This window comes from Lepidochelys kempii, chromosome 10, assembly GCF_965140285.1.
Source record: "Lepidochelys kempii isolate rLepKem1 chromosome 10, rLepKem1.hap1, whole genome shotgun sequence".
NCBI classification, from domain to species: Eukaryota; Metazoa; Chordata; order Testudines; family Cheloniidae; genus Lepidochelys; species Lepidochelys kempii.
Window position 1 is genome coordinate 1,790,687 of NC_136389.1, and position 27,807 is coordinate 1,818,493.

The 27,807-nt window shown below is 48.5% G+C and overlaps 1 protein-coding gene across 2 annotated transcripts in view; it reads right to left on the bottom strand.

The window, feature by feature from the left end:
- Positions 1–17,405: 17,405 nt before the first annotated feature.
- USP31 (ubiquitin specific peptidase 31) overlaps positions 17,406–27,807 on the bottom strand; it is a 67,853-nt gene continuing 57,451 nt past the window's right edge. For both annotated transcript variants that reach the window (XM_073361599.2, XM_073361598.2), the window contains one exon: positions 17,406–27,400. In XM_073361599.2, coding sequence (XP_073217700.2) covers positions 25,848–27,400 — 1,553 coding nt within the window. In that variant the 3' untranslated portion in view covers positions 17,406–25,847. The remainder of the gene's footprint in view (positions 27,401–27,807) is intronic.

Sequence of the window (27,807 nt, forward strand, 5' to 3'; positions counted from 1 at the left end):
GATTCTCCCTCACTAGGGAAAGGAAATGGAAGATTTGCCCTGGGTTCTGCAGGCCAGGCAGGCACCCGCAGGAAGCCAAATGAGGCAAAGGAAGGCCCAGTGGTGATGTTGAGAATCGCCTTCTCCTGACACAGAGCGTCTGGTCCAAAGCAAACCCCTCAGCTCAACCCCCACCTCATCATTAGAAATCTTAGCCTTGTTTCACAATAAACTAATCCTGGTTTAGCCCTGCAATAATCCTGGCCAAGCAGCCAAACAACAGCTGGGCTTGCATGCTCTGCTCTGGTACTTAACCTTCTCTGGTGACCTAGATTTAACCACTGCACGTTCTAAGCTACTGTCCGCTCATTTCAAAGACTACAAAGCACCTTATGCAGGACCCTTCATAAAGCTAAGGAGCAATACAATCTAATCACAGCAAGATCAAAGCTCTCAAGTGTTTTCCAATTATCTGGTCAATACCCTTCCAGCTCTGTTAGGAGAGTTGCAGGGGGGTCTCAATTGACTAAGTGGCTGTAAAAACCTGCCAGGATTTGAAAAATATTGGCCAATAAGACTTAATATATTTTATTGTGTATAATTCCATAAAGCCTAAGGCTATATTAATATATCTTTACTATAATCATCGATAAATAAATGATGGGTGTATGATTTAATTTGACATCTGTCATACCCATCTCCATACAAGATATGAAACAATTATGCTCTTTAAAATGTAATAAAAATATGGATTTCATCTGCGTCCGTGACCTTACGGTGAAATTTAGAGGCCAAAGCTGGGGGTAGCCAAGCCACAGAAAAGGAGAAATGCAGGTATTCTGGGACTGCGAAGGGTAAGTGAAAACTAGCTGGTAGTGAGCTGTACGGCACTAGCAGGGGCCTTCACAGTCAACACAATTGCTTGGCTGCTGCTCCAGGGTCAACACACCCAGTGGGAGAGGACAAGAGGGGAGAGAGGCCTGTGGTTATGGCAGGAGAGCAGGGCTTGGAAATAGAGGGAATTTTCCAGTGACATGGGGGTTTTTTTTTAATCAGAAAATGCTTATTTGTCGCCACCAAAACTCTTGGCAGAAGCGTGTCAGTTTCAAGGAAACTTTTATCCTTGGGAAGGTTTCTCAGGCCCAGGATGGAATTTCTGATCCAAAGAAGAGGGATCCCCCAGACTAGTTCATAGCCCAGTGCTCAGGGCACACACCTGGAGTAGGGGAGACCCAGGGTCAAGTCCCTACTCTGCCCAATTCGGCACAGATCATGAGAGATGAGACGGGGGGAGTGGCCGAACCACTGGGCTATTGGCTAGTCTGGGGGTGCCGCCATTTGTGAAAAACATGACAAGGGCTCTGGTTTGCTCCGCGCTGCAATGAAAACAAGTTCTGAAACTTTGTTTTTTCCTCATGGCCCAGCCAGCCCTCCTCAGCAAGTCAGTGCCTGTCTTCACCACCAGCTGCCCGCAGGACCCCCGTTTAGTTTCCCTGGACCCCAGCTCCCACTCTGTATCCTGGGGTAACAGCCCTGCCAGACGGCCGACGTGGGTTGTGGGAATGGAGTCCGTAAGTGTCTGCAGGGGATGCCTGTATGGCCGAGAGCAGGGCTCTGGAGGACAGGTCGTGACACGGGCTTGTTAAATAGATGTCAATCGCTCTGCCCTGTGGCCAGAAGCTCCAGAAGGGTAGAGCTCTCTACCCCTTCTACGGTGCAAAGGGAAAAGTGGTGCCATAGAGACACTGAATTTGGATATGCTGCCTACCCACAATTCCTCTTGTGGCACGTGAGGAGTCACTGTAACCGTGCATGAATTTGGATTTTGGGGGGTAGTGGGCTCTCAGAGCAGCCTGGTGGGGGAGGTATCTTGTGGTAAATAGGTTATTTCCAACCAGTCAGGACTTTGCTCAAGGGTCTTATGAGTTCTTGGCCCCTCTCCTGTGCGGCTTTAGCTGTGAGAGGTGACCCAGATTGAGGACTCTGCAGCAAGACGTGACCGAGGACAGCAGCAGTGTTCTCCGTTGAAACTCCACCTACCCAACACCTCAGTACAGCTGATCCATTAAACTGCATTAAGGTGATGGCATCTCCAGAACAGCCAGCAAAGCACATGAGACAGATCATAGAATCATAGAATCATAGAATATCAAGGTTGGAAGGGACCCCAGAAGGTCTTATAGTCCAACCCCCTGCTCGAAGCAGGACCAATTCCCAGTTAAATCATCCCAGCCAGGGCTTTGTCAAGCCTGACCTTAAAAACCTCTAAGGAAGGAGATTCTACCACCTCCCTAGGTAACGCATTCCAGTGTTTCACCACCCTCTTAGTGAAAAAGTTTTTCCTAATATCCAATCTAAACCTCCCCCACTGCAACTTGAGACCATTACTCCTCGTTCTGTCATCTGCTACCATTGAGAACAGTCTAGAGCCATCCTCTTTGGAACCCCCTTTCAGGTAGTTGAAAGCAGCTATCAAATCCCCCCTCATTCTTCTCTTCTGCAGGCTAAACAATCCCAGCTCCCTCAGCCTCTCCTCATAACTCATGTGTTCCAGTCCCCTAATCATTTTTGTTGCCCTTCGCTGGACTCTCTCCAATTTATCCACATCCTTCTTGTAGTGTGGGGCCCAAAACTGGACACAGTACTCCAGATGAGGCCTCACCAATGTCGAATAGAGGGGAACGATCACGTCCCTCGATCTGCTCGCTATGCCCCTACTTATACATCCCAAAATGCCATTGGTCTTCTTGGCAACAAGGGCACACTGCTGACTCATATCCAGCTTCTCGTCCACTGTCACCCCTAGGTCCTTTTCCGCAGAACTGCTGCCTAGCCATTCAGTCCCTAGTCTGTAGCTGTGCATTGGGTTCTTCCGTCCTAAGTGCAGGACCCTGCACTTATCCTTATTGAACCTCATCAGATTTCTTTTGGCCCAATCCTCCAATTTGTCTAGGTCCTTCTGTATCCTATCCCTCCCCTCCAGCGTATCTACCACTCCTCCCAGTTTAGTATCATCCGCAAATTTGCTGAGAGTGCAATCCACACCATCCTCCAGATCATTTATGAAGATATTGAACAAAACCGGCCCCAGGACCGACCCTTGGGGCACTCCACTTGATACCGGCTGCCAACTAGACATGGAGCCATTGATCACTACCCGTTGAGCCCGACAATCTAGCCAGCTTTCTACCCACCTTGTAGTGCATTCATCCAGCCCATACTTCCTTAACTTGCTGACAAGAATACTATGGGAGACCGTGTCAAAAGCTTTGCTAAAGTCAAGAAACAATACATCCACTGCTTTCCCTTCATCCACAGAACCAGTAATCTCATCATAAAAGGCAATTAGATTAGTCAGGCATGACCTTCCCTTGGTGAATCCATGCTGGCTGTTCCTGATCACTTTCCTCTCATGCAAGTGCTTCAGGATTGATTCTTTGAGGACCTGCTCCATGATTTTTCCAGGGACTGAGGTGAGGCTGACTGGCCTGTAGTTCCCAGGATCCTCCTTCTTCCCTTTTTTAAAGATTGGCACTACATTAGACTTTTTCCAGTCATCCGGGACTTCCCCGGTTCGCCACAAGTTTTCAAAGATAATGGCCAATGGCTCTGCAATCACAGCCGCCAATTCCTTCAGCACTCTCGGATGAAACTTGTCCGGCCCCATGGACTTGTGCACGTCCAGCTTTTCTAAATAGTCCCTAACCACCTCTATCTCCACAGAGGGCTGGCCATCTCTTCCCCATTTTGTGATGCCCAGCGCAGCAGTCTGGGAGCTGACCTTGTTAGTGAAAACAGAGGCAAAAAAAGCATTGAGTACATTAGCTTTTTCCACATCCTCTGTCACTAGGTTGCCTCCCTCATTCAGTAAGGGGCCCACACTTTCCTTGGCTTTCTTCTTGTTGCCAACATACCTGAAGAAACCCTTCTTGTTACTCTTAACATCTCTGGCTAGCTGCAGCTCCAGGTGCGATTTGGCCCTCCTGATATCATTCCTACATGCCCGAGCAATATTTTTATACTCTTCCCTGGTCATATGTCCAACCTTCCACTTCTTGTAAGCTTCTTTTTTATGTTTAAGATCCGCTAGGATTTCACCATTAAGCCAAGCTGGTCGCCTGCCATATTTACTATTCTTTCGACTCATTGGGATGGTTTGTCCCTGTAACCTCAACAGGGATTCCTTGAAATACAGCCAGCTCTCCTGGACTCCTTTCCCCTTCAAGTTAGTCCCCCAGGGGATCCTGGCCATCCGTTCCCTGAGGGAGTCGAAGTCTGCTTTTCTGAAGTCCAGGGTCCGTATCCTGCTGCTTACCTTTCTTCCCTGCGTCAGGATCCTGAACTCAACCAACTCATGGTCACTGCCTCCCAGATTCCCATCCACTTTTGCTTCCCCCACTAATTCTACCCGGTTTGTGAGCAGCAGGTCAAGAAAAGCTCCCCCCCCAGTTGGCTCCTCTAGCACTTGCGCCAGGAAATTGTCCCCTACGCTTTCCAAAAACTTCCTGGATTGTCTATGCACCGCTGTATTGCTCTCCCAGCAGATATCAGGAAAATTAAAGTCACCCATGAGAATCAGGGCATGCGATCTAGTAGCTTCCGTGAGCTGCCGGAAGAAAGCCTCATCCACCTCATCCCCCTGGTCCGGTGGTCTATAGCAGACTCCCACCACTACATCACTCTTGTTGCTCACACTTCTAAACTTAATCCAGAGACACTCAGGTTTTTCTCCAGTTTCGTACCGGAGCTCTGAGCAGTCATACTGCTCCCTTACATACAGTGCTACTCCCCCACCTTTTCTGCCCTGCCTGTCCTTCCTGAACAGTTTATAACCATGCATGACAGTACTCCAGTCATGTGAGTTATCCCACCAAGTCTCTGTTATTCCGATCATGTCATAGTTCCTTGACATCACCAGGACCTCCAGTTCTCCCTGCTGTGTGTAGGGAGATGTGTAAAGAGCTCCTCAGTCCGCTCCTCCTCGCTGATTCCAAGCACAAGTTGGATTTGGTGGTGCAGTCCAGGGCCTAGCTCCTGTGGGACATTCTCAGCGGTGCGCAGGAAGGCAGCTGAGACTGACCACTGCCGGAGTGGGGCAAATTTTACTCTTTATTTGCTCTTTTGACTGTGGCTGTCTTTTCCCAAGCGCAAGCTCTGCTCCTTACCTTCCCACCAAGCCCCTCGCACGCACAGCCTCAGAGTTCTTGTGAGCAGGGAGATTGTGCCTGTTACGGGCACCCACAGAGGGGCGTTTAGTTTCCCAGATTTCTCGGTGGGGGCTCAGGGTGGTTTAATTATTTGTCCGGAGGGACCCTAAATACATTGTACCCAGCCCCGTTGCTGCGGTGGCCCACCTGGCAGAAGGGTTGCATGGCCAGCGTGTGAGGTTGCATTGATACAGAGGGCTGGAGCGAAGGCCGGCAGTGGCCGGGTCACGGAGGGAAGGGAGCCTGGAGGGAGAATTTGGAGAAGAGGAAAGGTGTCTGGGTCAGGCCGGGTGACCCCACAGCAGGGGCCAGCCCAGGACAGTTTGTGGGCCAAGGAGCTTGGAGCTGCTTGTGCGACAGAGCTCACTGAGGGAGCCGGGGTGCTGGGTGGAGAGCCAGGCAGCTGGAGGAGACCTGGGCAGAGCCCACAGCAAGGCAGGGAATTCAGGGAGGGGTGTGTGGCGGAGGGGCCCTGCCCAAAGATGGGGAGGAGGGGGCAGTAGCCAAGGCAAGGGCTGGCCTGGCCCCAGCCGCCAGAAAGGCTGAACTTTGGAGACACGAGGGAGGAAGAGCCAGCAGCTCAGCAGGAGCCTGGGGGAAGAGAACACGAATCTGGGCCTGAGGCTGTGAGCCTGGAAGGTGGCAGAGAGGGGCGCTGGCAGGGACAGGAGCTGCAAGGGGGCGGGTTGGTGCCCACCTTGCACAGAAGAGGCCTCGCTGCTGGAACACCCAGCTACAGCCGATTGCCCCGCAGGGCCTGGCCCGTTCCCTCAGCCCAGCTCCACACCACGTCCCCATGGGCCAGGCGCTGAGGGGTAGCTGATCCTCATGGCCACCCGGGCTGCTGTGGGGCCAGTGAGGGCAGCCAGAGGTGCCCCCTCCTTCCCCTATTTCCCTTCCAGGAGGCAGCAGCTCCTTGATTTGGCGGTGGGGGGGACAGGGGGAGGTGCTGAGGAGCAGCAGGGGGTGCTGGCTGAATGGGAGAGGCCAGTGGTGAGACCCCATATCTCTGCCACCCACCTCCGCACCCTTCCTGACCAGCAGCCACCCGAGGGCCCTGCCCCCCTCGCTGCTCCCGTGGCCCCACTGAGGCAAGCGGTGCCGTGCCGTGCACACGGAATACAGCAGCCGGGGCCGGCAGGAGCCTGAACGCACGTCTCGCGTCCCGGCCCCCAGGGGCCGAGTTTGGGCTGCGGCCCGCGTGTTGCCTCCCGGGCTGCACCCGCGCACAGCCAGGGTCTTGCTGGCCCGCGGTTCCCACGGCCTCAGGGAGTGGCCAGCCCCGGAACCCGCTTCCAGCGGGAGGAGAGGAGTCCACAAGGCGAGTCTCCAGCAGGGATCAGACACACACGCAATAGCCTAAGAAGCCCTCGACCAGCCCTTGTGGGTCAGAGCAACGTACCCGGCTCGGCTGCCGGCGCTGCTCCCTCTGGACCCTGGGTCAGACTCAGTTCCCGTCGTCAGCGCCCTCCGCGGGGTTGGCCCAGGCTACCCGCGGGGGCCTCAGCCTGCGTGCCCATGAGCTGCCCTGGCTACACCCCCTGAGACCATGGAACCGTCGTCCCCAAAGGCCAGGCTCGGACGTGCAGCAGGTGGAGACTTCTCAGCCACTGGCCCACGGCTCGTGAACTGGCTCCTGGGAGAGACCGGAGTGAGCAGGGGCCTCAGAGCCCCAGAGAAAATGGCCCCCAGAGCCGCCTCCCCCTGGCAAACTGCCCCCCCCCAGCCGCCTTCCCCAGGGCAAACTCGCCCCCACACTGGCGCTCCAGAGCAAATGGCCCCCAGAGCCGCCTCCCCTAGGCAAACCAGCCCCAGAGCCGCCGCCCCCAGGCAACCTGCGCCCCCCAGAGCCGTCTCCCCTGGGCAAACCGGCCCCCAGAGTCACCTCCCCCAACATGCAAAACAGCCCTTCCCCTCTGCCCCCAGAGCCTCTTGCTGTGATTTTGGGCAAAAATCCACAAGGGACTAGAAATAGCAACAAACTAACTTCCTCTCTGACCTCTCCTGAGGCTGGAGGAGATGCCAGGTCACCCATTAACTTCCAGCACCAGGGTCCTTTCATCCCTCCGCTTTCCAGCCAGGTGTAAGTCACATGGTCCAGTCGAGAGTTAGGTGGGGACTGGTAACAAGAACTGCTGTGCTCCTGAGCCTTTGTCAGAGGGGTACTCGCATGTCAGGTCCTGCCCGTTACTCTGGCTAGTCTCCCAAAGCCTGTGACCCTTGTCCAATATGCTTTGAACATCTCCCAACTTGGTGTCCTGTTACCTGCACACTCTAGGGCACCCACATTTATCTTTCTGTGGGCTCAAGGAGTAACCCCATTAATGTAGGCACCCACACCCTTTACTAGGTTCTAGGGCTCAGGGCCACCCATACCCAACTCCTAGAGCTCAGAGTGTAACTTGGTTAATTTAAGTACCCCTCCTTACCCAATTCCCAGGGCTCAGGGCATAATCTTCTGCCAGTTTGTGGGGCCTTTTACCAGTGAAAGAGCCTTACACAAGGATATCCTTAACCTCTATTTATTATCAGATCCCAAACCAGAACGCACGCACTGAGCATTTGATGCTCACCACTCCCAATAAGGCAGACAAACGTTTCCTAGGGGCCAGTCAGGATCAGGTCGTCCAGGGCTCCTCCAACTTCTGCATGATATAGTTGGCAGGGTGTTGAGATCTGGCAGCTCTGATCTTGGGCTGGGTCCTGGGGTTAGGTTCCAAAGAACTTCCTGTTGGACCCCAGTTTATATAGTTAAACCGGAATTCTGCTTAGCTGTACCTTAACCAATCATTTTAAACTAAAGTTCTACAAACAGGTTTCAGAGTAACAGCCGTGTTAGTCTGTATTCGCAAAAAGAAAAGGAGGACTTGTGGCACCTTAGAGACTAACCAATTTATTTGAGCATGAGCTTTCGTGAGCTACAGCTCACTTCATCGGATGCATATCGTGGAAACTGCAGCAGACTTTATATACACACAGAGAATATGAAACAATACCTCCTCCCACCCCACTGTCCTGCTGGTAATAGCTTATCTAAAGTGATCATCAGGTGGGCCATTTCCAGCACAAATCCAGGTTTTCTCACCCTCCACCCCCCCACACAAATTCACTCTCCTGCTGGTGATAGCCCATCCAAACTGACCACTCTTCAAGTTTAAATCCAAGTTAAACCAGAACATCTGGGGGGGAGGGGGTAGGAAAAAACAAGAGGAAATAGGCTACCTTGCATAATGACTTAGCCACTCCCAGTCTCTATTTAAGCCTAAATTAATAGTATCCAATTTGCAAATGAATTCCAATTCAGCAGTTTCTCGCTGGAGTCTGGATTTGAAGTTTTTTTGTTTTAAGATAGCGACCTTCATGTCTGTGATGGCATATATCACCAATGTGATATATGCCATCATGTGCCAGCAATGCCCCTCTGCCATGTACATTGGTCAAACTGGACAGTCTCTACGTAAAAGAATAAATGGACACAAATCAGATGTCAAGAATTATAACATTCATAAACCAGTCGGAGAACACTTCAATCTCTCTGGTCACGCAATCACAGACATGAAGGTCGCTATCTTAAAACAAAAAAACTTCAAATCCAGACTCCAGCGAGAAACTGCTGAATTGGAATTCATTTACAAATTGGATACTATTAATTTAGGCTTAAATAGAGACTGGGAGTGGCTAAGTCATTATGCAAGGTAGCCTATTTCCTCTTGTTTTTTCCTACCCCCCCCCCCCCAGATGTTCTGGTTTAACTTGGATTTAAACTTGAAGAGTGGTCAGTTTGGATGAGCTATTACCAGCAGGAGAGTGAGTTTGTGTGTGTATGGGGGTGGGGGGGATGTGAGAAAACCTGGATTTGTGCAGGAAATAGCCCAACTTGATTGTCATGCACATTGTGTAAAGAGTTGTCACTTTGGATGGGCTATCACCAGCAGGAGAGTGAATTTGTGTGGGGGGGTGGAGGGTGAGAAAACCTGGATTTGTGCTGGAAATGGCCCACCTGATGATCACTTTAGATAAGCTATTACCAGCAGGACAGTGGGGTGGGAGGAGGTATTGTTTCATATTATCTGTGTATATATAAAGTCTGCTGCAGTTTCCACGATATGCATCCGATGAAGTGAGCTGTAGCTCACGAAAGCTCATGCTCTAATAAATTGGTTAGTCTCTAAGGTGCCACAAGTACTCCTTTTCGTTCTACAAACAGTGTTTTGTACCAATCCTGGCCCACTACAAAACAATTCTTTAACCAATCAGACCCCACCACTATAGCTGATTTAAATCTTGCAAAATTAGTTATGCAACGGACAAACAATTAAAGAATCAGACAGAAACCATTCAGATAAACAAGAGAGAAGTAAGGACCATAAAACAATAAAGAAGTGGGGATTTCACTCTCACAACTGTTGATAAGTGATTCCCTGCCAGACAGATGCCATCAGACAAAGTTTTCTTTAAACCTCTTAAGATCTGTATCTTTATCTGGTGAAGGTGGATTCTATTCGAACAGGATCTCCTTCTTAACAGCCCAATATTTCATTGTTTGGATAGAATTGAGAGAGAATGTGACTTTCTACTTCTTGGCTCATGGCTGCTGCTGTCCTAACGTAGCTGCAGAAAAAGATCTCTGGCCTTACAGTCCCTCTCTTCCATTCAGAAAGTTTGCATGGCTCCCAGGAGGTCACAGCTTGCTCGCCTGCTGAGGTCTCTAAGCATTTGACTCTAGTGATCAAGTGTCATTGCTCTAACAGCCTACGGCAAAGTCGCCAAGCCAGAGGCTCAGATCCCAGATCGGCAACTCTGGGTCAGCTTCCGAGCACCCCCCACAGGGCTTGCTCCTTAGCAGCGCCAAGGCGGGAGTCAAGGCTAACTAGGGCATCACCCCTCCTTCCTTTCCCAGCATCCCTGGTGTTTCTTAGCTTTGCCAACGAGGACACTAGTTCTGCTCTGGTAATGCTCAATCTAGAGCCTGGGCAGGCCTGTTCCTACTGTGGAAATTCATGTGGCGTTTAAAGCTTCACCATCGCTCATCTAGCGATCTGGAGTCTCACCCAGCTGGGTACTGGGTCCATTTTGGGTGCTGCCATCCCCCGGGAAATTTATTTGCCAACATACCCACTGCAGACAAAACCTGGCAGAGGATTTTGAACCGCTCAGAAATCTTTGCTTTGCATTCCTTCACCCTCACTACCCTGCAGAGGATGCATGCATCTCTTGTAAACAAAGCACAACTCCGAGGGGGGGCGGGGGGGGGGAGCCCGGCTTGTCTATTGCAGCCAGCTCCTGCCTCCCCAAGCTCTCCATCTATGTACCGAGCAGGCACAGCACAGTAACTGGCTGCCAAACCAACATTCAATCCAGCCCTCAATTTAATCAATACAGAACAGGCTGGTCCGGGGGGACTGCAAAACCCTATTTAAGGCTACTCAGATCAGGCTGCTTTGAGAAGGGCACAGACTTTCCTTATGGAGGATACAGACTCCGAGGAAGAAGCTGTCACTTGTACCAATGCACTGGCCCAATTAAGCTCCTGCATTATTCAGAACATGATCTAGAAGCTTCAGAGCCAAGTGTCAGGACGTCAGCGCCTGACGGGTCACCTGGCCCCTCCGGAGTCCAGGCCGCTATGTGGGGGAAGCTTCCAACGGCAGGAACACACGGGATTGGTCTTGGGCTCTGAGTATCAGCTACGGTCCTGCCTGCAAGGGGAGATGCACTGGAGAGGAGCCAGCCCCCCAGTTGAGCCTGGGTCGCGGCTCGTTCACACCAGTGAACAGTCACATCATGGTCACATCGGTGGCAGCTCCTGCAGAGGGTGGGCACTAAGGGAAGCCAGGGCGCCCGCTCAGCAGAGCCCATTAGTCCAGAGGCACAACGGACCTGCTAGTCTCTGGGCTGCTGCTGCAGACGCAGCTAGCGGAGGGAGCCCAAGTTAACTAACAGACCCAGAGCCAGGGGCTCAGCCGGCCACGACACGTGGTTTCCTGCTCCCTACGGAGCCCAGGACTCAGAGCCCACTTTGCCTAATGGAAAAGACAAGCCCAGGAGGGGAAGGAGCAGCATGCAGGCAGTGCTGCTAATAGGCAAATGCAGGGGAATCCCCGCAGCAGCTGGGAAAGAACAGAGCACGGGGCCCCCCACCTCCGCCAGCCTCAAGCAGCCCTGTGACCTGGATGCTTCCAGAAAATCACCACAATCCCATCTGAAGTCTCACCCCAGTGGCTGAAGAAGGGCTAGAGCAAGACTCCACTAGGGAGCTGCAGCATCGGTCTCTTCATTAGCTTCTCCGGGCTTGTGTCTGACGCCAGCGGTAAATGAGATAGTTAAGGCATGGCTGGTTTCTCAGCTTGGTTAAAATCAATGTGGTGACGCTGGCAGACCAGGTACCAGTTCCTGCCAAGGCCCGTACACCTCACTGGCCACGGACATGGAGCGTATCACCAACCAGCAATTTCAGAGAGCTGGAAACCAGTCTGGCTCACCTGTGCATTAGCCTTGTTAAAACTGATGTGAAGTTGAAGGTGTTTAGACTAGGGTAGGGCTGTCAATTAATCGCAGTCAACGTACATGATTAACTCAAAAAAATTAATCGTGATTAAAAAAATTAATTGCTATTAATTGCCGTTTTAATCGCACTTAACCAATAGAAATTAAATATTTTGGATGTTTTTCTATGTTTTCATATATATTGTATTCTGTGTTGTAATTGAAATCAAAGTGTATATTACTTTTGATTATAAATATTTGCACTGTAAAAATGATAGACAAAAGAAAGTACTTCTCAGTTCACCTCATACAAGGACTGTAATGCAATCTCTGTCGTGAAAGTGCAATTTACAAATGTAGATTTTTTTTTTGTTACATAAAACTGCGCTCAAACAAAACAATGCAACTTCAGAGCCTACAAGTCCACTCAGTCCTATTTCCCGCGCAGCCAATCGCTAGGAGAAACCAGTTTGTTTACATTTACAGGAGATAATGGTGCTTCTTATTTACAGTGTCACCAGAAAGTGAGAACAGGCATTTGCATGGCACTTTTGTAGCCAGCGTCACAAGGTATTTACATGCCAGATATGCTAATCATTCACATGCCCCTTCGTGCTTTGGCCACCATTCCAGAGGACATGCTTCCATGCGGATGCCACTCATTAAAAAAATAATGAGTTAATTATATTTGTGACTGAACTCCTCAGGAGGAGAATTGTATGGCCCCTGCTCTGTTTTACCCACAGTCTGCCCTATAGTTCATGTTCTAGCAGTCTCTGATGATGACCCAGTACATGTTGTTCATTTTAAGAACATTTTCACTGCAGATTTCACAAAACACAAAGAAGGTACCAATGGGAGATTTCTAAAGCTAGCTACAGCACTTGACCCAAGGTTTAAGAATATGAAGTGCCTTCCAAAATCTGAGAGGGACGAGTTGTGGGGCATGCTTTCAGAAGCCTTAAAAGAGTAACACTCCGATGCAGAAACTACAAAACGCGAACCATCAAAAGGGAAAAATCAACCTTCTGCTGGTGGCATCTGACTCGGATGATGCAAATGAACATGCGTCAGCCTGCACTGCTTTGGATTGTTATTGAGCAGAACCCGTCATCAGCATGGGCGCATGTCCCCTGGAAGGGTGGTTGAAGCATGAAAGGACATATGAATCTTTAGCACATCTGGAATGCAAATATCTTGCGACGCCAGCTACAACTGTGCCATGCGAACGCCTGTTCTCACTTTCAGAAGACATTGTAAACAAGAAGCGGGCAGCATTATCTCCTGCACATGTAAACAAACTTGTTTGTCTTAGCGATTGCCTGAATAAGAAGTAGGACTGAGTGGACTTGCAGGCTTTACAATTTTACATTGTTTTATTTTTGAATGCAGGTTTTTTGTACATAATTCTATATTTGTAAGTTCAACTTTCATGATAAAGAGATTGCACTACAGTACTTATATTAGGTGAATTGAAAAATACTATTTTTTGTTTTTTTTACAGCGCAAATACTTGTAATCAAAAATGTAAAGTGAGCATTGTACATTTTGTATTCTGTGTTTGTAACGGAAATCAATATTTGAAAATGTAGAAAACATCAAAAAATATTTAAATAAATGGTATTCTATCATTAACAGTGCAATTAATTTTTTTTAAAGTGCTTGGCAGCCCTAGTTTAGACTATATGAAATGCTTGTAGGATGCTGCATGTATTGATCTCGCTTATAATATCTGCAGCCCATGGTCTAAAGTTACACTGAGTGTTTCCATTGCAAACCTCTGTCCCTGTGTAGCTCACCGGACAGGAAAGCAGCCTGAATTATTGCAAAGTGCTGGTCCTGCATTCCAGGGCCCACTGAAACCAAACGAGCCATTGTGAAATAAAGGCCAAAGACTTTGTTGATTGTCCACACACACACTCCCCCACCATGAAAAGGAGACAAGTGCTGACACTTGTTCCATCAGTTTGAACTCCAGAGGAAGGGAATAAAAATCCCTGACTAGAATAAACGTGACCACGGTGCCGTTTGGAATTTGGAGAGGATGATACTTATAAGCTTAAGCAAGGGATCCCCAAGCTGCTTGGCGTGGGTTAGCCGTCCAGGGCAGACAGATCTTGCATATTAGAGCAGCTTCTATTATCTTATGAAACCCAAGTCTAACTCACTTGTGTGCTTGTACGTTTACCTGCTTTAACCTTGTAAGTAACATTTCTTTTCCTTAGTTAATAAATCTTTAATTAGTTTACTACAGGACCGGCTACAAGTGTTGTCTTTGGTGAGAGATCTGAGGTGCAAATGACTGGTCTTTTGGGACTGGGAGTAGCCTGAATATTGTTCTGATATTTTATGTAAAGGGACCATCTAGCACAAAGACAGGCTTACCTGGGTGGCAAGACAGACTGGAATGTTCAAGGGGACTGTATGACTCCATGGCAAGGCCATTCTAATGCTTGAGGAATTCACACTTGTTACTTGGTTGTGAACTTTGGATGGGCTATCACCAGCAGGAGAGTGAATTTGTGTGGGGGGGTGGAGGGTGAGAAAACCTGGATTTGTGCTGGAAATGGCCCACCTGATGATCACTTTAGATAAGCTATTACCAGCAGGACAGTGGGGTGGGAGGAGGTATTGTTTCATATTCTCTGTGTATATATAAAGTCTGCTGCAGTTTCCACGATATGCATCTGAGGAAGTGAGCTGTAGCTCACGAAAGCTCATGCTCTAATAAATTGGTTAGTCTCTAAGGTGCCACAAGTACTCCTTTTCTTTTTGCGAATACAGACTAACACGGCTGTTACTCTGAAACCTTGGTTGTGAAAGGTAAGCATTGAACACAACCAGTTTGGGGTTTGTGCCCTGAAGATGGCACTCTCGGCCGTGAGCCTCTCCAGACACTGTGGCAAATGCCTCTTGATTTTGTTATGAAATTTCCTGAGGCCTCCAAGACACTGGCAGCCTAGTAAATGGCTGAGTCTTGTTCCCCCTTAATGGCTGGCCTCATACGTGCCCTGAGTCAGAGGTGCTGGCATTCATTTCAGAACTGCACCATTCACACGGTACTGATGGACACAAGCTGCAGTACGGGTACATGGGGCCGGGGGCAGGACAAGGCGTCAACAAGGGAAGGAATATTAAGCTCAGCAGCCTCCAGAAGCAGCAGGTTTAGCTCAGGCTCCTAGTGCAGCTGGGAGGGAGCAGGAGTCCCCGTGACAGATCTGGAGATCAGTCCACGTTTGGCCACCAGCAGGTGTCTAGCTCCCCGCCCTGCTGCACAAGGAGTCTCCATAGGAAGGGAGGCTGCAGTGGCTCCACTTCCTCTTTTGAGCCGTGTGCCCCAGAGACGGGGCATCCTCCCAGCGCATGCGGCAGCCAGGACAAGCGCATGGAGCAGAGCGTGGCAGACGAGACAGGAGCGTCTGACCCCTGGGGACAAGGGGCCGGAAGACGACAGTCGAGGGGAGCGACTCGCCTGGTCATCAGAGGCTACGTGTCTGAGGAGAGTCTCCCCAACCCCTCCTGCAAACACCATCCCCACCGCAGTGGCTCCACCAGTCCCAGAACGGCAGCCTGAACCCCGCCAGCAGACGCACGGCACCAGTCTCAGCAGCCCTACGTACTCACAAAGCACAGGTCAGACCCGGAAAGTCATGAGGTCTTAAAAAGAAAGATGTGAGGCTCTTGGCCCGTCTTTGGTTGTTCCCAGCCCCGGTGCTGCCACCACTCAGTGGTGGAGGTACCTGCTAGAGGACCCTGCCTAGACCAGGGTACGCCGCTCCGCACTGGGCTCAGAAGTCACCATTCCATCCTTAACCGGCCCTTCTGGTCCTTGGAGCCGGACTGGGACGTTACCCTAGTTACAGCTGTTCAAGCCTCCATACTGTGTCCCCTCAGTGCTCCAACCTGGGGTGCCTTTTACACTGCTTCATTGTGAGCATTCCCACTCCTGGTGTCCGCACACCCCGCCTCCAGCCTCTACGTTACTCCCCGCTGTGCTGCACGAGTGCGACAGCCGCCCACTCCCGAACTGTGTTACCAAGTGACACCAGCCAATTCCCCGTCCCAGACTTGTCCCCAGAAATGTGCATCTTGTACCGCCCAGCTCTCTCCTCCTCTGGACAATGCGAGCTTATAGAAACTCCATCCCTTCATGAATAGGAAATAATATGCACAACCCCTATTATCTCCAGTGGAGGTTCCCAAACACTTCAACCAAACACACTGGTTTAGATACAACTATTTTATTAACTACAGATATTTTTTAAGTGACTACAAGTAATGAGGCATAAAAGGTAAAACAAATACCTAACTTAACGAGCTAAGTGAATTCAAAGCAAAATGGCTCTCTCACCACATGCTTTTGCAGTCTGACTGAATCTTTCAGCCAGGATCCCTCCCCAGTCCAGTGATGCTTCCTTTGTCTTTCAAGTATTGTCAATGCCGTGAGTAGAGATGAAGGGAGAGAAGATTTGGGGGGCTCTGTTCCCCTTTTTTTTATACTTTGCCTTTCCTCTGGAAAATCATCTCCAGCTGGGGTTCGGGAGATAGGATGTCTGTGTGGACAAGAACTTCCAGCTGTTCCTTGGCCATAATGTAAATTTCTTGCTCACCCCCTTTTTCCTGCCAAAGAATGACCACTTAACCAGGTAATTGTCCATCTGACGTTGATGACACCTGGCTCCAGTGTTGGCTAGCCTTTTGTCTCTGGGGAACTGGTTTGAAGTGGTTTCCCCAGACTTGGAACATGTCTTATAGAGTAGAATCTTATAACTTTACATACAATGTTGCCACGCACATTTTACCAGGACAATAATGTTCAGCGGAATACAGGTTTTTGAATGAAACCTCACAAGGCATACTTTGTACAAAATCCATTATAGTTTTGTAGAAAGGATGAACATAGGGATACAGACTGTCACGGTGCTTCCGGTTCAAGCAGCCCAGCTCCATACGTACTTAGCCACGACAACAGGAGCCACCTCCCAGCCTGCCTGACCACAGCCTGGAGTGTTCATTGACATCAGAATTCGTCACAAGCAAACAGCTGGTTGGAGCTGTAATCACCCATCAGAACTGGAGATTTCTCCAATCCCTTCTCCTCCAGCCCCACAACCAGGCTGGAGCACTCCCTCCAGCACGTTCGCCAGCACAGCCTGGAACAAGCCAAGCAATGGAGCTGGAGAACTACTGTACATCCCTGTTCTGACAGCATAGAATCAATCAGCAACTCATCTACATTCCAGGAGAGCTCCCATGTTCTCGTCACTGACGGGGAAAAACCATCACTGCATAACCCACCAAATGAAAAACAATATTTAATTAGGACAGAGCTAGGCAAGCACACAATTAAATGGTCTATTACTATCAGTCTTACCCAGTTTAAGCCTCAGTTCAATAAGGGGCCATTAAAAAAGGCTAATCGAATAGTGAAATGTACACAGGGAAGTTACATGTTGCATTTCAATAACTGCTCCAGCGCAAGAGATCTGAGGAGAGTTCTGCCGAAACCAGCATGAAAACGAAAGGCAAATGGGAGCAAGAGGCAGGAGTCAGACAAGACCTGAATGCGAAGCCTCCCAGCTCCCTCCCGTGAGAATCGCAGCTGTAGGACTCTGCAGTTCCTCCTGGAGAGGCAGAAGCAAATGGCCAGAGAATTGAACCAGCTGCCTTTGCTAAGCAGAGGCCCAAGACTTCCCATTTTACTAGGGAGCCTGACAGTGAGGCTGCTTGAGAGGAGCCTGCACCCTGCATAAGGGGACCGTCCCCAGACACCAGCCTGGGGGCATGGCAGACACGGGAAGGGCTGGAGGAATCCACCCAAGGGAGCCAAACAGGAATCAGAGCGATTCAGACTGCTAGCCTGCTCCCCGCAGACCACCACTCACCAAGATAAATGAGGCTTGCACCAGCTTGTCATCTCCCCTCCTCAGGGCATCACAAGGGGATTCCAGTCCAACATAGCAACGGCCATCGGCAGCACACGAACCAGAACATCCAACATCCTGAGTGTCCGAGAGAGAGGAGGCCTGAAAGAAAAGCGGGATGGGGCAGGGGGTCTGCTTCTCCTTAACCTTAGCAAACAGGAACCATGCCTGGTCTTCCCCGCTTCTGCTGGAGGACTCCTTGGTGGCCTGGAGTGGAAGGCTTCCCAGCCCTCTGAGGAAGAGATGCGAGTGTTGTGCCTTTTACTGAGTGTGCTCTCCGACCCACCGTTGGTCAGGAGATGGAATTCAACTTCTAGATCGCTACTGCCCTGGGCAGCAATGGAACCCTCTGGTTTCCCAGGCTGCCTCCCCCGCCGTGCAAGGGTGAACTGACATTGAAGACGACACACTGGATCTTTCTGTCTTTGCTGAAGAGCACACGGCAAAGTGATTCAGGGCCAGGGAGCGGCCTGGGTTGCCTGAAGTTCCCAGCAGCGCCTTACCAACCTACCACGCCATCCCAGGCCCAAGCAGAGCTGAGCTGCGCAGAGCAGTACGAGGGTGGATTTCTGGGAGGGACTGGGTGAAGCCCTGGTTTAGCTGCGGACACTTTTCCAAGCGGAGCAGGAAGTGACCTTGCGGAGTGGGGCCTTGGGCATGAGGCAGTGGAGTGAAGTAGGATTTGTCGTGCATCCAACAAGGGGCTCTGAGCCAACACCGGAATCATGGACATTCGCTCCCTTTAGGTCTGCGCTGCACCTTGGAAAACCAATTCCATGAAAATCCTGCCTCAGTGGTATATAAACCCACCGAGCCCAAGGCATCAAAACATTTCACTCCTCTCGGAGTCTGCAGACCTGAGGAGCCTCCAGATGAGTTTCTGAAACTTGCCTCCCTGTCAGGGTTTAACAGGATGGTTGTGCCATCTAGCGGCCACAAAGGAGATTCTACGCTACCCACCAGCAAGACACGAACCATGTAATTTGAACATCGTAGAATCTCATCTAACTGTAAGAAGTGCCTTTGGATCTGGCTTATCTCCTATTATTTGCTCACAGGGACAAGAGACAACCCTGCCCCCGGTCACTAAACTGCCATGTCAGGTATAAAGGCTCTGTATACCACCTGTATACTAGACACACTGCACTCAAAGCCACATAGTCCTTGTACTCTAGAGCTCACAAGTCCAGGCAGTAGCATGCAAACAGAGGAGGGCGAGGGAATGCCCGGTGAAGCCAGGGGGCTGATTGGAGGTGAGTGGCCACAGCATGACAATGCCATCTTTATGTGTGTCCCTGGGCCTGGCCTGAAGGAGAGAACTGGCAGGAGAGATGTGGTGTCAGACCAGGTTCAGGAAAGGGTTTGAGCAAGGAAGGGAGGCCAACCCAGAAATGGCAGTGAGACCCCAAAGGGAGAAGTTAGTCCGTGGCCAAGGTGGAGCGAAGTGGAGAAAGGGGAAAAACAGGGAGTATCGCAGATATGAAGAAGGGGCAGGTTTATGGGGTGAATCCGAACCACATGCCTTGGGTAGCAGGCACCAACCCCTCACCTCTGAAGAAAGCTCATACAACCAAGATGCATGGTAATAAATTTATTGTATTTTATTACATTTTCCCACTTTTTCCACTTAATTCCAATTCCTTGTATTCAAAACTCTTCTTTCTGAAAGAAAATGATCTTTTAACATAAAAATATAAATTCTGCATATTAAAAGTGCATACACCTCGAATAATAAAACATACAAATAAATAATAAAAGGCATCACAGTCTCATGCACTTGTCCTCAAATAATTTAAAAGTTTTTATGGTACAATGTTCAACCCCAAGTAAAGACAGCCTGCTTTCCAGATTACTGTACAGTTCAAAAACATTAAAATACAGAAGAGTATCAAAGGTAGGGTGATCCCCACTGCCCAGTGTCAGCGTACAGTGATATGACATGCAGCTTTTAGAACTGTAGATATTCCAGTGTAAAATCTGAAATTTGGTGACCAGAAGAGAAACTGCATTTGTAATGGGACTTAAAATTCAATTTTAACCAATGGTGAGGCACAGCTGGTGAGCAAACCTGTATACTCTGAAGGCCAAGTGTTCTAGCCATGTGTAGCCTATATCCCCTGGTGTTTAATACTACCCAAGGCTGTATAGCACCTAGAAACATTTCCATATTGCATTGCACAAATGCTGCATCCTAACACAAGCTTTCTTGAAAAGGGTTTGTGCTGCAGGACCTTAAGAGTGGAATAGAATGTATGTTTGCACCTAGTTTTAATCTGTGCCATTTAAATACTATTTGCAGGTATACTGGATGTTAGTGGCTTTTTAAAAAACCCCGCTAAGCTTTGAAAAACCAGAAAGATACTGTAGGAATCTTCATTTTACCTTTGTTCTGCAAAATAAAGCTCCCAGTGGTAACAAACGCTTTATGGTGCTTTTATTAAGAAAACCATGTAGTACTTTCATCTCACCACAGATTAAAACTAAATTTTAGTTGCCTCCACAGATAACATGAGATACTGCCAAATTATTTCAGAGTCGTAGGCAAATGACAGCAAAGATAAAGAGGATTACAGTAAAATGATTTGGAATGTCATTTCAAAACAAACGTTCTTTATAACTGCTGTTGAGCTGAGAAAAAAGGGTCCTGGAACAGATGCCACAAAGAAATGGAGGCAGTAAGGATGTCCTAGATGTGACCAGTGACTGACTGGATTGTTGGCGATGGAAAAGATGTCTCTATAAGAGGGAATATCTCCTATCGGGGTCACACTCAGTTTTCCAGAAAAATTATAAACACATTTCATTGTGGCTCTTCAGTTTTCCGTACTAAAAATGCCTAATCCCTCAAGAAGTCTTGAAACCCACCTTTGAATTAAGAGGGCACAGTCTCTTAGACCAGCTGTTCTCAACCTCCTAGGGCACCGGTACCAAGCTAAGACCTCAGCCAACCCCATGATGCTCCCATTAGGCCGTGCATGCTCTACCAACCATGGAGTCTGCACTCACACAGGACTGAGGCTTGGTGGTCATAGCCTGGGGTACACAATGGATTGTAGACAGCCAGTGAACAGCAGGGCCTAGGACAAAAGCTTATCATTCAGGGAGGAACCTAAGATCCCAGTCACCAAAGCCTGCTGTGCCAACGTAGGCAACATGCCAATGGCTGGTAACCACTCCCTGAGAGACTGAAATTCTAAAAAAGCTCTTTTAGACTGTCAACACTGCTACGGGTGACCTCCTTGTCTCACAGCACGATGTACAGAATGGGTCATTAAAACCATATAGAAAGTGGCAGGCTACATACAGAACATAACAGAGTCAGGCTATTCCGGTTAAAAATCTATAAAAAAACAGTTTGTTCTCATTTCAACACTTCAGATTCCTTTCTGACTTTACTCTACACTGCAGTCTTGTCAGTAATCCAAAATTCTGCAAAGGAAAGAGAATCAAAGATGTGCAAATAAAGCAAGAAACTAGATACATGCTCCTCTCTGGTGCTTGATACTTTCTGTGCTGACATGCAGCTGCACTGGGACTCAAAACCAGAGCCCCAGAGTCTACCTAGTAGCTTGTGATACTGACAGTGCAATCTCTAGTTTATCTTTAATGCTTGCATAGTTAATAAGTGCATGCAGTCAGGAAACAGCAAGAATTGCCATGCAAAAATGGTCTTCATTTCTTAGGAAGAATAGTTGGTCATGCTCAAATTTCTGTTGTGACAAGGAGACAGCTCTGCGTGTAGAGACTGGGGAACTTGCAGTGGGCCAAATGGACTGTAATTAAACTGGTAGTTTTCTATCTAAAGCATGTGGTTTTTGACTTAGCCATACAGATCGCGTAGAGTTTTAGAGTTAAAAGTTTGTACATCCATCCAAAGTGAGCCACCTATCACACTTACAAAGAATTGTAGGCACCAGTTTGTCTATCAAATGCAAGTAACACAAAGTACAAGGTGCCTCTATAAATACACTTCATTTAAAATGTACTTATAGTTAACATACTTCTAAATACTACCCATAAAACCTTGCCCAGAAGGGTGAAAATAATTTCTTCAGATGGCTCTAGGAAGAATCTAGCTACGGAATGAAGGCTCAGCTCTTCCGCAATCAGAAGGCAAGACATCCGGATTACAAGCGAGTAACTAGAGACATTTGAATCTCCACAATTTAAGAAATAAATTCATTCACACCAGGCCCACCCAGAGATGGTTATAACCATCTATTAAGCCCTTCAAGATGACTAACTCTCTCCCGTCTCCTCTGAGGATTGTGTGGCTCTGCTGGAAGTTCAAAGACAGAGCTAACACTGGAATTCCCTACTCAAAGAACTCTCACATCTAGTAACTTTCTCTTCCAGTTTACCAGTCTCTGATCTTACAGGATTCTCACCTGTGAGCTAAACAAGCTGGAGACCAGACTCGACCCCACTAAAGGCTACACTGGCAATTCAACAGAGGCCCAAAGGCTGCACCTGACTAATAAAATGGAGCAGGATTACAGCCACTTGTCTTTACTTCAGAGCTGCAGGCATGAAGACTACAGGACCCAGCATACAAACCCATGAGATCAGAATGGCATCCTGGGTCCTGCCATCTCCCCAGGTTGCATCTCCTCCACATTAGGTATGAGCTGCTCTGGGAGCCAAAGCTAAATTAAGTTACTGTAAACCAGGTACAGGTAACTGCTTCAGGGCAGTCCAAGACCTTTAAAGGACTAAGACATAAACCCCTGCCAGACCTGGCTTTTAGGACTTGCAAAACTCACAGCCAAAGGGACCCCGTACTGGGGTTACCCCTAATTTAAGATTGCTCTGTTGTGTTAGACAACAGCACACACCAACTGCTTCCCCTTCCTCTCATCTTGCAGGAAGGAGAAAAAGTGGATTGATGGGGAAGTGAGGGAAAGAGATTGAGATGTCCCTCCTCCCCAAATCATCTCCTCAGTGGGAAGCCTCCAAAATCATGCAGATGGCCCTAGAAAAATCTACTCCCCATAACTGGTTCAATTAGGGCTAGCAGGACAGATGCTTGGCTTAGATTCATATTCAAGGTGGTTCTTTTCTGGTCAAGCATCACATATCCCCAGAATTTCACATTCTATTTGATATCAACAGAACCCAAGGGCAGAGGATGCAGAGAAAAGCAGCGAACGACCATCACACTTTCCAGACAGTTTTGTGTTCGGGTTTCATCTGTCCATAAAGATACAGCTCCAGTTCTAGTTACTGGTAAGAGTCATGGCCATCATATTTTACTCACTTTGCCCAAAGTTGTGCACTTTATGAGACCAGCAACAGAAAACCACCGCCCTATATAAACTGAAGTGATTTGCTGTATGGCTCAGCCTGCCTAGTCAAAAATATACTGCAGCAAAAATAGATATGAAGTGCAGGCAGTCTGCCACAGGAGAACAGCACGTCACTCACTCAGAGATTTCGTTATTATACTCTTCCCTAGAGATGAAAATTAATGGGAAGAGGGCAATATTCTAAAAACTTCAGATGGGCGGGATTGACCAGTCGTATGTGTCCTGTGTATCATAGGTCCTGTTTTCAAAGGCGCAGATACCAACTCGCATTGGACAGTTTGCAGAAGAGGAGAGGATTTTGGAGCTAGTAGGAATTCCCAAGAGGGATTATTCGCAGACCCCAGAGAAAGATGGGAGTTACCTACCAGAACGGGGCAGTTTGGCTGTTTTTGATCTTAACTATTAGAATATTTGGCAACAATAAACTTCTTGTTCCCATTTTGGCGCTGCAGCTTCTGGTCTGTAGAGCAGACTCACCACATGGTGCTGGCGCACTGGGTTAGCACTGGTCTACAGCACAGTCAGTCTCAAGACGCTGCTGCAAATTTGCTTCAATAGGCAGTGAACACAAGCAGTAAAGCTACCACTTGGAACCCCTAAATCCACTGTCAGCTGTACGTAATACAGGACTTGCACAATGAATGAGTGCACAAGAGGGGAAAGCTATTCCATAAGGTCACTTTGCACAATGCCACCTCACTAGAAAGTGCATCAAACTAGGCCCAGCCTATAGTGAGATGTCGGACCATGTTAGCACTGCCTACTGGAAAGGTGTTTCTGCTAGAAGAGCTGTCGCAACAAAGGAGCTAACATGGTTTGCGCTCTCAAGACGACAAAGCCTTAAACTAATGCTTCAATATCAGAAATTTTAGGTAGAAATTTACGACTAGAGGAATATGCCCAGTAACTCCTGCCTGTTTAGGAAACAGGGTACAAGAAACAAAACAATCCAGCTTCACAAATTAAAATAAATTTTCCATGCTTCTCTCCCCCTTTTTGCTCCATTAAGTGTGCTATAGGAACAGGAATGAATGGAGTCTATGGCCATGTTTGGCTTTTAAAACATAATCCACGACATGGAAAGTCAGGTAGAGTACAGAGAAGTGTTACAGGCTAGAGCGCTGCTTCTGGGTATCAAGAATGCTTGTCCTGCAGAGCACATGGTCTGGACTGGATGGTGTGGGTTACACTGCACATGGGTTCGTATTCACAGGTTACACAGAGCTTTGTGGTATGCACAATCACGTATGAGGCCGTATATGCAAGTCTTGTGTATTACCAAGATGAAGCTACCCTGAAAGTAAATTTCTCAACAGCTTGTTGCAGATGAACTAAGTGTAAGTGATCAAAGAGCAGCCACAATCAGTGACCTGTGAGCAACTTGCCCAAGAGGTTCAAGAGAGGAGACTGAACTGGATATTTAACAATAACTATTTGTTCCAGGGTCATTTGTTATTGTAATACTGAGCATGAAAGGTTAATAAATAGGTCTGTCCACACACTAAGCTCACAGAGCCAGAAGTGTTCATGTGACAGGCAAAGAATTAATGTACATAATAATGTAAACTGGAGATGATTTGTGCACACAGTACAACCTGGCTATTATACACCACTTATCACAAAACACAATTCCATACATGAAGGACAGTTTGTTGTTTTCTTAAAATGAGAATGCAATTCATCATCATCATCATCATCTCATGAAATAAAAAAAGACAATGCCACATGTGTGTCAAAGGACTTGAGGGAAGAGAAGCCACCTTTCAAAGAGAAAGTGTGTGCAAAGATGTTGCCGATGTAGTGTTTTAACCCTGACAGAATTTCCCAAAGGACAAGAAACCAGACTTGTAAGACATTGTTGCAGCTGGACTCATCAGCAAGCATTAGAAACGTAGAATGAAGAGAAGAATGTGGGACTACACTATTAGTCCAAATACAACCCCGCAGCATTGTGGCCTGGCCACACAGAGATGCGTTGAAACACACTCGGAAAATGCAAAAAGGCAGCAGAGAACATGTGGTTATCTATTGACTTCTCCAGCAGATAGAGAGATGCCACTACAATGAAGCCTGTGAGCATGTCTGTGAGAAAATGCTTCTCAGGGGTTTAACGATAAGGGTCCTACCAGCATCACTATTATTCAAGACTCAGAATTCCAGCTGTCTTTCTAGGCATTGTAATAATCTTTCACCATGGACATTTCACAGCTAATGGCTGGCAACTGACTAGTCATTTTCTCTGTTGCTTAGGTAACACTTCAAAGGAAGCTAGAGCAGACAGTGGAGTCTCCAGATATGCAACAACAAAAAATTAAGCCTGTTGGAATGAAAATATGAACCCTGTTCTGCACACACATACATGGGAGTACCTTTTGGATCTGTCCGGTCACTAATGCTAACCCTCCTATACTGGCTGAGTATATACCTGAGAAACAACATTAGTGTTGAGATATTGCCCTTTAAAAAGCTTCAAAAATGGGGGACTGGGGAGAGCACAAAGAAGCAGCAGTCTCTCTTTTCACAGTTCCCTTAGCATCTTCTGCAGCCAAGAACCAGGCCACACATCAACACAGACGGAGCCTGCTTAGACTAAAACCAATGGAATATTAGTTCACAGTTCTATAAAGCACGCTAGTTACAGTATAATGGAGTCACAGGTTTCAAACCTGGTGTCTGAAGAAAGTTGTTGCATTTTTCTATAAAGAGACTGTACAAGTGCTATGGGACAGTTGTGTTTATATTCTATGACTCCAGCTGGACTTCACTTGGTATCAATGCTGGCCAGCTGTGGCTATTTGGTTTGATGGCAGAATCAAAAGGCGCTTTACCAATTTGCAGTTAAGTTCTCCTCAAACACACATTAGGCACATAAACAAAGAAACAACAAGAACTCAGCATAAATTAGCTCTCAGCAGGAGAAAGAAAAACACCTGGATTGCAGCATCTCACTGAGGTTTCGGAGAAGGCCGTGCAGACATGTGCATGCTGGAAGGTAACTTTTTCAGTGACTTGTCAGCAGCCTGTTTGTCACTGGAAGGAGACTGCGCTCCGGGGTCTAGCTGGGAAGACTTGGATTTGCGGCTGGACAGCAGAGAATGTTTGCTGGATGTGGCATCTTTTGGGACAAGCTTCTCTTTCACAGCAACCTTGGTGTTTGCATGAGAGGATGGTGAGAGGCTGCTCTTCTCTGACTTGTCTTCTGCCACATTTTTACTGCCTGGCTTGGAGGAGCCACCTGCAGTCTTTTTTGAAAGCATTGTCGTCTTCCCCAGATCAGCTGACCGTCGGGTCTCCTTCTGCCTCAGGGCTGATTTGAAGAAAGACAGCCCTTTATCTTCTGACTTACTGTCCCTCTTTAAACCTGAACGCATACTGATGCTTGGGGACCTCAGGCTGGCCATAGAGGAGCTCCGCACATGCTTGCTATCCATTGCTCTGCTCTCACTTCTAGGCTGGCTTATCCGAGGAGAGCTAGTTCTTGAGCTAGAATTGACACTGGTCTTATCCGAACCAAGGCTTACCTTGGAGCCCTCCCTGCTGAGGCTTCGGTCTGAAGTCCTGCTCTTCCCAGCAGAGGGCCCCCGTGTCACTGAGCCCGAAGTAGTTTTCTTGGCAGCTGTGGAGGATGGGGAAGAAACTGACTTGTGTTTCTGTTGAGCCCATGACAAAGCAGTTTCCTGGAGTTTGGCACCAGATTCCTTTCTAGCCTGGCCGGAAGCAGGAGATGCATGTCGCCCATTAGTCCTGGAAGAATCTGTCTTGCTTCTGGAACGGGAAATCTTCTGAGAGGTCTTTAAAGGAGGGGCAGAGGCAGAAGAAGAGTGAGAAATTGGGGATTCTTGGCTAGACAAGACTGTCCTTCCTTTCCTCAAACTTTTATCTGGCTCAGAAATGCCTTTGGAGCTGGGAGCTTTCTTCAGGGTGCCATCTGCCTTCTCGGAGAGCAGCCCTGTCCCACTGGGGGCTTTCACCTCTTTGACTGGAGAGCTCTCTACAGAGTCACTCTGATCCACAAAAGCAATTTGATTGTTGTTATCAAAAGGGTCCAGAGCCAGATGGCTCCTGTCTGCTTGCACCGAGCTTTTCCCATACGGGTCCATGAAAGCAGAATTCGATTTCCTTGCAGTAGATTCCTCTCTGAATAACCCTTCCATGACAGCCAGAGGGGCTCTGCCCACAGTCCTATGTTCTTGCCTCCTGCTGCTGTCGCTTGATTCTGGGTAACTGCTGGAGAGATTCCTTAGGCTGCCAAAGCAGGAGGTGGACACTTTATCATCAGCAGCCTCCCCGATCTTCTCCAGTGTCGAGGCAGAAGCGCGCACAGGGGAGTCTCCAGGGAAGCGTGAAGGAGAGTTGGAGCGCATCTGCAGCTTTGCAGACAGCGACCAGGATGGCCGGACGCCATTTTCATTTACTGCCAGAGGGCTGGTGACAGAGGATCTAGAAGACAAGCTCTGACGCTGGACACTTCTTACAAAGGGTCGAGTTGAGAACCCCCCTGCAGGGGAAGAGAGCAACACTTACTTTTGTAACTCAGAAAGCTAAGCCAGCAGCACATAGAGAAATCCTGGAGAAGCAGGGTGCAGCCAGCAGCTATTGGGGTATTTGTAAAGGTGAATCTGCTAGCATTCTCTTTCCTGGGGAAATGAGAAGATCGCACCCCATGCGTGCTTTGAGCATGGCAACACAACACCAGCAGTTCTCATACTGTGGGTCAGGACCCCAAAGTGGGTAATGACCCCATTTTAATGGGGTTGCCACGGCTGGCTTAGACTTGCTGGGCCTCAGAGCCGAAGCCCAAGCCCCACCACCCGGGGCCGAAGCTGAAACCTGAGGCTTTAGCCCTGGGCGGTGGGGCTCAGGTTACAGGACCCTGCCTGGGGCTGAAGCCCTTGGTCTTTGGCT